At 39.1% G+C, this 10,762-nt stretch overlaps 1 protein-coding gene across 1 annotated transcript; it reads right to left on the bottom strand.

The window, feature by feature from the left end:
• LOC129852844 (sphingomyelin phosphodiesterase 4-like) lies at window positions 1-10,229 on the bottom strand. Its single transcript, XM_055918482.1, has 18 exons — window positions 10,218-10,229; window positions 10,025-10,111; window positions 6,072-6,208; window positions 5,869-5,944; window positions 4,714-4,783; window positions 4,564-4,616; window positions 4,303-4,442; window positions 4,079-4,184; window positions 3,902-3,961; window positions 3,631-3,776; window positions 3,451-3,538; window positions 3,200-3,276; window positions 2,939-3,102; window positions 2,680-2,825; window positions 2,346-2,564; window positions 2,132-2,254; window positions 1,919-2,047; window positions 1-805 (listed from the first exon to the last, which is right to left on the bottom strand). The coding sequence occupies exons 1-18, from the start codon at window positions 10,227-10,229 to the stop codon at window positions 494-496; spliced, it is 2,145 nt and encodes a 714-aa protein (XP_055774457.1). The 3' UTR covers window positions 1-493.
• Between the last annotated feature and the right edge of the window lie 533 nt (window positions 10,230-10,762).

Genomic DNA, 10,762 nt, shown 5'->3' with positions numbered 1-10,762 from the left:
CAGCTAAGTTAAGAGATGTATCATGGGCCCACATACCACATTTTGGAGTTATGGTTTGATGAGAATACGTTTTCCAAAATCTCTAAGATGGAAGAAAATCTATCCGTATTGACCTTATGGGTCCTTGAGGCAAATTTGTTCAGCATGAGGAAAGACATTTACATACAAAGTATCAAGTCTCTAGGTCAAACGGAGCGACGGATATGAGTGTTTAAGTTAGACTGCTTATAATAGCGTCAACTATAGGCCAATGAGTGCCGTTCTTTTTGAACATGTTACTCATGGCCTCTAGTTTCTGTGTGCCAAATTAGAAAAAAGTTACCAATCTATGCTTGAGTTGTTTGACCATGTCATGGAAAACAATAAGAAGTCAGAGAATAACAATAGGTTTGACAACTTCACTGTGAACTCCTAATTATCAGTCAATTGAAGTTGGTGAGTTCAAAAATCCTTTATTAGGTATAACACACACATTGACGCAGAATAACGTTTTTTACTTTCCCACGTAGACAGTCGTGCACAGTCCATACAAAAAGCTCAACATTAAGATGAGGCATGTGCTGAACAGTGGGCTAATAGAAAACAGAGATCCCAGCGAGTAGAGTAACAGGAGAATGAGTAATGTGCGATAACTTGCAAATGTGCGCAGGGTAAGGCGTGGCCGCAGGTGGTAGTCCTCCTGGCTTTGCTGTGTCACTGTACTCCTTGGGAACCTTCCTTTTACAGTGGAGGTGATAAGGTAGTGTTGTCCCAGCCTTCCCAGCAGGTTCTGTTGTGAGCACAGATCGTTCATGTGTCCTTCAAGCTGCAGGACAAAATTCTCAAGTAATTTAGTCAATACATGTATCCCTGTACTACTACCAATCATTATAGGTAGGCTTACTGTATGCCATATGCACTGAGTATACAAAACATAAGAACACCTTCCTAATATTGAGTTGCACCCCCTTTTGACCTCAGAACAGCCTCAATTAGTCAGAGCATAGACTCTACAAGGTGTTGAAAGCCTTCCACAGGGATGCTGGCCCATGTTGACTCCAATGCTTCCCGCAGTTGTGCCAATTAAATATTTTGTTTTGGCCATTCACCGTCTGAATGGCACACATACAAAATTCACGTCTCAATTGTCTTAAGGCTTAAAAATCCTTCTTTAACCAGTCTCCTCCCCTTCATTTACACTGATTGAAGTGGATTTAGTGACACCAATAAGGGATAGCTTATCATAGCTTTCACCTGGATTCACCTGGTCAGTCAATGTCAGACTGTTCCTAATGTTTTGAGAACTCAGTGTAAATTAGAGAAACATTATAGAAACATTAAATTGCGTATAAAGTAAGACCCAAAGACATCATGCCCATAGGGGGCACAGGGGCACGTGACTCCTCAGATTTGTCATGTAAAATACAAAATATGAAATAATTTAAAAAGTGAATTTTTTTGTTGTTGTAATACTGTAATACTACTAGCCAACTGGCAATTTTATTAAGTTATGTAAATAGCAGATACTGTAGATTCCCAATCTCCCAACCTCATAACTAGGTACCAATACGCCATTTCAGGATATCAATCAAGTTAGAGTAGCTAGCTTGTCTAACTGTCTTAGCTGGTATGATTGCTGGCAAGGTTGGTACACTTTAGAAAAGCAAGCAATTACTAAATATATTGAATAAGACTCACATTCCTTTCAATATTTTACCCAGATTTTACCCAGATTTTTTTTGAGGTATGTTTATATATGCAGAAAAATAATTATAAAATTAAGCATGATGATTATGGCTCTAGATCGCAAGAAAAATATGTTTCAGGTGTTTGAAAAATGGCAACTTCTCCAACTTCCATCCCCCAGCCATCCTCACGCACTTTGTGCCCTCTCAGATTTTTGGGGTGCATGAAGCCCCTGGTAAGACTCCCCACTTACTCTGTTATTGATTAGTGTGGCGATCCAAAACATAAGCTGCACCAAGACTGCATTTTCATAGCTTCTCACAGGCTGCAGCTGTGGGTCCCCTTGATACTCAATATCAAATCTGCGAAGGCCATTGATAATCTGCAATAGAACACAATTACAATGTACAATTATGCATTGCACCGTATGCACATCATTCATTTTTATTGCAGTAGTTATTTTCACCTGCATTCTGCCAAGGTCTGTCAGGATCATCCCATTTTCACTGTGAATACAGTCAGGGAGCTGCTTAGATTCCTCCACTGACCCCATGTTCATCATCATCTGAGATAGATGACCTGTGTTGAGCTACAAAACAACCACAAATGATTTGAGACATCCCTTTAACATTGGTTACTACTACTTGATAATAATAACCAATGTCATATCATCTTCTCACATTGAAAACCTGATTGAGGTGGTCCACAGTTTTCTTTAGTAGCTCCACTGTCTTCATGTCAGACTTGGTCATGTCATTCCCCCCACTTTCTGAATTGGTTTTAAGAATCAACCTCTTCCAGGAACAGAGAAACTGACCAACTGATACATTGGCTGGCTGATCCAATGTGGTTTTTGCAGTCTGTTGGGCCTGCATTAGTCTCTGGACCAGTTTTAGCACCTACAATGTTCAGAATATAGGAAAGCATTTGTGACCACTATCCATATTTGGTAGATTGCAGCACCCTCAGTCAAATGGTCTTTCTTGTCATTCACTTGTCCTTAATGGGACTTACCTCAGCTCGCATTTCTACCCCAAACATTTGTAGTTTCTTGTTATTGATGTGTGTCTTAGGCAGGGCAGCTATTTCAGTGGGCTGCACCTGAGATGCCATCAGAGTGGATGGGAGGAGGGGACCCTGATGCAATAGCAATTTTTCTCCTGTAAACAAAATGTATGGAGAAAACAAATCAAAAAAACAAATCTAAACAAGTCTAATGTTGTTCATTGTGATTGAGTTACAGTGTCCTTCAACTAAGAACAATTGTGGTTACCATTTTCAATCAATTCTGGAAGACTGGTTTGGGCAAATACTTTTGCCATCCTGAAAACCATGGTTGCATTGTCGATGTTGACGAGGTCGACATGTGCAAATCTTTTCAAGAAGAAGCTGAATAGCCTGGTGTACATGAGAATATTCTCCTGAATGAAAGAGGCCCTAAGAGACAGAAACAGCTTTATGTTAGCAAACGCACTCTTCAACCCAATGCTGTGTCTGAGCTATAACACTATTGAGCACATTCAAAATATCTTACCATTTCTCTTTGCTTTCACTGTAGACATGTTTTTGGTATCTCCAGGGCTGGATGTAACTAAGCCACGTCTCTAATACCTGTATTGAGAAACGGCTAATTCAAAACCACTTCTCTTATACATACATTCAGAACGCCTACAGTAGGATACCTTCCAAAACCAGCTAGAAACACTGCAAAACAAGCAATAACATGGCCAAATGTCAAAGACAGACTAAATGTAAATCCAATGTAGAACTTAAGTGTGCACTCACTGCTCTGAAGGATGTCTCCATAGGCCACTGTTTGAAGCAGTGCAGCAAGAGAAGGTACAACCTCTGTACATATTCTGATGTGACCACTCTGGGTTTCAATAACAACATGTTGTTAATATCATCATTATCCTCATCCTCATCATCATCATCATTGTAAAAAACACTCAAGTGGGTATTCACCTTTTAAAATCTTCTGAGAGATAGGTTTCTGAGTGGGCAGAAGGTAAGATATCAGACTGGTCTAGTTTTGTTTTTCCAGAGAGGGCATGCATGTGCTTCACCAGCAGTCTCACCACCAGTATGTGCTCCTCTGTGATGACAGAGACCTGCAGGTTTACAGACAAGTGCTTATCATTAACATGTCGAATTTCTGAATCCATTAGATTAACAATGTGAATAAAAGTGCATGTTCGTCATGAAGAATGAGTCATCGAAGGAAGGTAGGAAAGACCTCATTAAGCTTCTGGTGTGTCTCCAAGGGGAAATGTGGCAGCCATATCTCCAAAAAGATCTAAAGCAGGGACAATGAACAAGGCCATACAATGACTCAACAACTGCACCTTTGCGAGACAAGCCAAGATTGCTATATTAAAAGTGTCTCTGTCCAACCCAGATTTTTCTCAATCACCTGTAGCATAGTCCCTGATCCCCAGATACTCGGATTGGTTGTCTCAGCGTTAACAGGGCACTGGCATTTCAACAGGCCTTTGCTTGTTTCACTATACCTAGAGGACCTGGGGAACCATCAAAACAAGCGTTATCAAATATTACATTTCATATTTGCCCTATATTGATAGATGATGTGCTGGTCTTATAATGCATTGTGAAAGGCACAGGCTAGCTATACAGCACCTTGGAATGTGTGAGGTCAAGGTGCGTTTGACATCTGAGCGAGGGGATTCTTCTGTAGGGAGGAAGTGTTTGAAATATGCATCCACCAAGGCAAAGTAGACACTGTTTGAGATGGAGGTTTGCTGCCCTGAGTGGTGATCCTAATTTAACAGTTAAAAACAGAGAACACTCAGGTTACAAAATGAGATAGCATTGGGAATGGATTTACTTTATTAATAACTTTATTTGAAACAAATGAAATGGAATAGCACTTCGGCCTACCTTCTGTGTAATGACACTTGTGGCAAAATAAAACATGAAGTACTCAAAGGCATCTGGTGACAGTTAAGAACAACGCTAAACTAAAGTGGACAAAGTTAAATAATACTTAGTAATAGTTGTCATTGTGTCAAACATTGTAAAAAAGGATACTGAGTGACAATCTCTGATGATTCTGAGAGGGTAATTTATTGAGGAAAATCCGGCTATTTGAAATGAGCCCCTTGTGGATGGAAATTAAAATGAAAGAGAAAAAAACCTCAGCATTCATACAGGAATATAGACCAATAGGCATTTAACTACTGATATTGTAATGTGTAGTAATTATTGCTAACGCAATGACATTGTGAAGTATGCTGAAATAACACTGCACAATTAGCATTTACAGTCACATCTGAAAGTATTGGCGCTCTTGATAAAGATGAGCAAAAAAAGACTGTAATAAACAAATACAAATAAAAATGATTGGCACCTATTTTCAAATACTTTGTGTACCCTCCCCTTGTGAGGATAACAGCACTTAGCCTTTTTCTATAATGTTATACGAGATAGAAGAACACATTGGGAGGGATCTTAGACCATTCCTCCATACAGAATCTTTCCAGATCCTGTCCAGATCCTTCAAACCACAGGTTTTCAAGGGAGACTAATTTTGTGGCCAACTAACCATTGAATGTGTGCTTGGGGTCATTGTCTTGCTGGAAGATCAACTTTCAGGTCAAGTTCTGTAATTCTCCAACTGTGGGCCTTGGACTAGTCTTTGTCTCCCGAACCATCATCCTCGCTGTGTATGGAGAAAATATACATTTGGGTCCTCTACCAGGCAAGTTTACACCTTTCCAGTAGTTTTAAACTTTGTAATTGTTGCCCTAATAGTGGTACGTGATATATTTGGTTTTTCAGTAGTTTTTTTGTACCTATTGCCTGATTTATGAAAGTCACAAACCATTTTTCTCTTTTAATTTGTGAGTTCTTTGCCTTTCCCCACGGTGATGGATGACAAATGGATTTTACATGTGTGTGACCAAATGTTTATACCCCAGTGAAACAGGAAGCCATGAAAGGTCAAAATACAGTTTCTTGAACTGAGATTAATTTAAAACAGTATAATGTTAATGCAGATTAAATTGTTTGATTTATTTATAAGAATCGTTAGGGTGCCAATCATTTTAACACCTAGATTTTTTTTTACTGGTTAAACAAAATCTCTTTCTCTGAGCAATTAGTATAAAATAATATAATTTTGCCTACAATTTAACTTGGTACCAATAATTTCGGATGTGACTGTACTGTATGTTGAAAACTTACAGGTAAATTGGCGACTTGGATCTCAAAGTTGTAGTCTTCAGCTTGAAGTTTATAAACAAGTTTCAGCATTGGGCCACTGCAAAAATATTGTATGTTGGTGAAAACTTCCATGTTTATTAGTATACTGTAGGTGTAATACACATTAGTAATATAATATTATCGATAGCAAGTTGTGGAATGTCTCAAATCACAGACAGGTCCACCTTGGTTTTAGGAACTCCAGTACATTGCTGTAGTCACTGCTGTGGGCTTGCAGGGAGGAAAGACTCCAACCAACAGTGCTGCCATCCAGGCTGCCAACAACCCTCTCCACCAGCCAGGGGAAGATAACACATAGCTCCTGTATGAGGCCAAACAGCATCGTTAACACACCCCACACTCAGTTTATACATGTATAGGCTACGCTACCTGATTTGAAGAAGAGTTGTGCTATGACACAGTGGCAATCTGAAATCTTTGCATACTGAGGAGCTAGAGGATAATTTGCAACAGGAAGCAGCATATGTACATGGTACAGCTGTCTGAATGGCTGTGTCCAGACAGTCACAGTAACACATTGTCTACATCAGCATGAAACAGCAACTGGCTGATCCTCTCTGACATTTACTCTACACATGGCACCTAACAAGCAACTTTTTCATACCGCTTGCAGCTTGTGTGTGAATACGTTACCCACTTATGTTAAAACGTTCAAATACAATGTATTTATGGAAATTGGTGTAGTAGCTAGCAGGGGTGCAACTTTGGTTTTAGAAGTGAGGTGGACATAGAGTAGCAGACAAACGTTTGGAAACACCTACTCATTCAAGGGTTTTTCTTTATTTAAAAAATGTTTACATTGTAGAATACTAGTGAAGACATCAAAACTATGAAATAGCACATATGGAATCAGGTAGTAACCAAAAAGGTGTTAAACAAATTTAAATATATTTTATATTTGAGATTCTTCAAAGTAGCCACCCTTTGCCTTGACGACAGCTTTGCACGCTCTTGGCATTCTCCCAACCAGCTTCTTAAGGTAGTCACCTGGAATGCATTTAAATTAATTAACAGGTGTGCCTTGTTAACAGTTAATTTGTAGAATGTCCTTTCCTTCTTAATGTGTTTGAGCCAGTCAGTTGTGTTGTGACAAGGTAGGGGTGGTATACAGAATAGCCCTATTTGGTAAAAGACCAAGAACATATTATGGCAAGAAAAGCTCAAATAAGCAAAGAGAAATGACAGTCGATCATTACTTTAAGACATTAAGGTCAGTCAAGGTCAATCAAACATTTCAAGAACTTTGAAAGTTCTTTAAGTGCAGTCGCAAAAACCATCAAGCGCTATGGTGAAACTTGCTCTCCTGAGGACCGCCACAGGAAAGAAGTTCCAGAGTTACCTCTGCTGCATAGGATAAGTTCATTAGAGTTGACTGAACCTCAGATTGCAGCCCAAATAAATGCTTCACAGAGTTCAAGTAACAGACACTTCTCAACATCAACTATTCAGAGGAGACTGCGTGAATCAGGCCATCATGGTCGAATTGCTACATAGAAACCACGACTAAAGAACACCAATAATAATAAGAGACTTGCTTGGGCCAAGAAACACGAGAAATGGACATTAGACTTGTGTAAATCTGTCCTTTGGTCTGATGAGTCCAAATGTGAGATTTTTGGTTCCAACCGCTGTGTCTTTGTGAGACGCAGAGTAGGTGAACGGATGATATTCGCATGTGTGGTTCCCACCATGAAGCATGGAGGAGGAGGTGTGATTGTGGGAGGGTACTTTTCTGACACCGTCAGTGTTTTATTTAGAATTCAGGGCACACTTAACCAGCATGGCTACCACAGCATTCTGCAGCGATACGCCATCCCATCTGGTTTGCGTTTAGTGGGATTATCATTTGTTTTTCAACAGGAAAACGACCCATCACACCTCCAGGCTGTGTAAGGGCTATTTGACCAAGAAGGAGAGTGATGGAGTGCTGCATCAGATGACCTGGCCTCCGCAATCACCCAACCGCAACCCGATTGAGATGTTTTAGGATGAGTTGCACCACAGAGTGACGGAAAAGCAGCGAATAAATGCTCAGCATTTGTGAGAACTCCTTCAAGACTGTTGGAAAATCATTCCTCATGAAGCTTGGTGAGAGAATGCCAAGAGTGTGGCTACTTTGAAGAACCTAAAAATAACATATATTTTAATTTGTTTAACACTTTTTGATTACTACATGATTCCATATGTGTTATTTCATAGTTTTGATGTCTTCACTATTATTCTACAATGTAGAAAATAGTCAAAATAAAGAAAACCCCTTGAATGAGTAGGTGTGTTCATATTTTGGCTGGTACTGTATATACAGTTGAAGTCAGACGTTTACATACACCTTAGCCAAATACATTTCAACTCAGTTTTTCACAATTTCTGACATTTAATCCTAGTAAAAATTCCCTGTCTTAGGTCAGTTAGGATCACCACTTTATTTTAAGAATGTGAAATGCCAGAATAATAGTAGAGAGAATTTTTAAATTCAGCTTTTATTTCTTTCATCACATTCCCGGTGGGTCAGAAGTCTACATACACTCAATTAGTATTTGGTAGCATTGCCTTTAAATTGTTTAACTTGGGTCAAATGTTTTGGGTAGCCTTCCACAAGCTTCCCACAATAAGTTGGGTGAATTTTGGCCCATTCCTCCTGACAGAGCTGGTGTAACAGAGTCAGGTTTGTAGGCCTCCTTGCTCGCACACGCTTTTTCAGTTCTGCCCACACATTTTCTATAGGATTGAGTTCAGGGCTTTGTTATGGCCACTCCAATATCTTAACTTTGTTGTCCTTAAGCCATTTTGCCACAACTTGCTTGGGGTCATTGTCCATTTGGAAGACCCATTTGCGACCAAGCTTTAACTTCTTGACTTATGTCTTGAGATGTTGCTTCAATATATCCACGTAATTTTCCCTACTCATGATGCCATCTATTTTGTGAAGTGCACCAGTCCCTCCTGCAGCAAAGCACCCCAACAACATGATGCTGCCACCCCTGTGCTTCACTGTTGGGATGGTGTTCTTCGGCTTGCAAGACTCCCCCTTTTTCCTCCAAACATAACGATGGTCATTATGGCCTAACAGTTCCATTTTTGTTTCATCAGACCAGAGGACATTTCTCCAAAAAGTACGATCTTTGTCCCATGTGCAGTTGCAAACCGTAGTCTGGCTTTTCTATGGTGGTTTTGGAGCAGTGGCTTCTTCCTTGCAGAGCGGCCTTTCACGTTATGTAGATATAGGACTTGTTTTACTGTGGATATAGATGGATACCTGTTTCCTCCAGCATCTTCACAAGGTCCTTTGCTGTTGTTCTGGGATTGACTTGCACTTTTCGCACCAAAGTACGTTCATCTCTAGGAGACATAATATATATAGGTCTTTGTTTCTGGCCATTTTGAGCCTGTAATTGAACCCACAAATGCTGATGCTCCAGATACCCAACTAGCCTAAAGAAGGCCAGCTTTATTACTTTTTTAATCAGACAACCGTTTTCAGCTGTGCTAACATAATTGCAAAAGGGTTTTCTAATGATCAATTAGCATTTTTAAATTATTAACTTGGATTAGCTAACACAACGTGCCATTGGAACACAGGAGTGATGGTTACTGATAATGGGCCTCTGTACGCCTGTGTAGATATTCCATAAAAAAATCTGCCGTTTCCAGCTACAATTGTCATTTACAATATTAACAATGTCTACAATGTATTTGATCAATTTTATGTTATTTTAATAGACAGAAAATGTGCTTTTCTTTCAAAAACAAGGACATTTCTAAGTGATCCCAAACTTTTGAACGGTAGTGTATATGTATATTATATATATATATGTATATATATATTTTTTTTTATCCAATTGGATAAACACTCCAAACATGGTCCTAAAGCACAACTTTGCTTTGTTTTGTATCACATTCCAATGCTTAAACTAAGGGGGACAAAAATGCAATTTCAGAATGTTGTGTTGTTGTGTGTTGTGTACCAGGGGCACAATGAAAGTTGTGCCCCTGGTAGCTAGCCATAGAATTGCAAGTTGCAACAGCATTACTGTGATATAGTGTAATTAATGAGGACGATACTACAATATTCACATCATCTCTAGATACAATATAATTCAGTTGATCGTTTAGCTACCTTGACAGGTTTATCATCAATTTCTTTTGACATCTCTGTGCATTGCTGTGGGATTGACTTGATTGTCCAATCTGTCTTCAGATGATCCTGCATGGGAGAACACTCAATCATTAACATCAGCTATAAAATCCTCTGCTAAAATAAAAATCTTGAGCATTTTAAGATTTGAGATTTAAGATTTGTCTTGACTCACCAAAGAGGACATGACTGCAATGTAGTATTCCCATAAAACGCTTATCAGAAAAAGTAAACAAGAGATGAAAACACAGTATTGAAGTCAAATAATCAGTTTAAAACATTTCCTTTACCATCTTGTGCACTTTTAGTTCAGAACGTTGTGCCAATGTTTTGTATGATCATGTCTTTAGAGACTTCAGTGTATGACAGCTGTCCTCTGCAACAGTTGCTTGTGTGTCCCCCACATGTCATTTATTCTGCACCTAGCCCCAAGTCTAGCTGGAGGTGGAATATTCCATGTTGATGAGGTTCTGTCAAAGAACCAATTCAGAGAATTTTGCATTTTTCAAACACCTGAAACAGCTCTCTCCTGCTATGTAGAGCCATAACCATCATGTCTAATTATATGTAATAAATAAATAAATATATAAATGCCTATTTTTCTGCATAGGTTGTCTAAGAATGCCTCTTTACCATTCAATTGTCATTTTAATTAAGGTTGCACATAGATTTTTTAAAGAACGTTATGCCTTAGGAGTTTAGTACAAGTGCCACATTGGT

This window comes from Salvelinus fontinalis, chromosome 4, assembly GCF_029448725.1.
Source record: "Salvelinus fontinalis isolate EN_2023a chromosome 4, ASM2944872v1, whole genome shotgun sequence".
NCBI lineage: Eukaryota > Metazoa > Chordata > Actinopteri > Salmoniformes > Salmonidae > Salvelinus > Salvelinus fontinalis.
The sequence above is the reverse complement of the archived record's forward strand: the minus strand, read 5'-3'. Positions and strand labels throughout refer to the sequence as shown.

Coding starts and splice junctions, on each gene's coding strand:
- LOC129852844 (XM_055918482.1), bottom strand. Junction 3,539..3,630: donor CTCTCAGAAGATTTTAAAAG/GTGAATACCCAC, acceptor ATTGAAACCCAG/AGTGGTCACATCAGAATATG. Junction 3,103..3,199: donor AGTGAAAGCAAAGAGAAATG/GTAAGATATTTT, acceptor TCTGTCTCTTAG/GGCCTCTTTCATTCAGGAGA.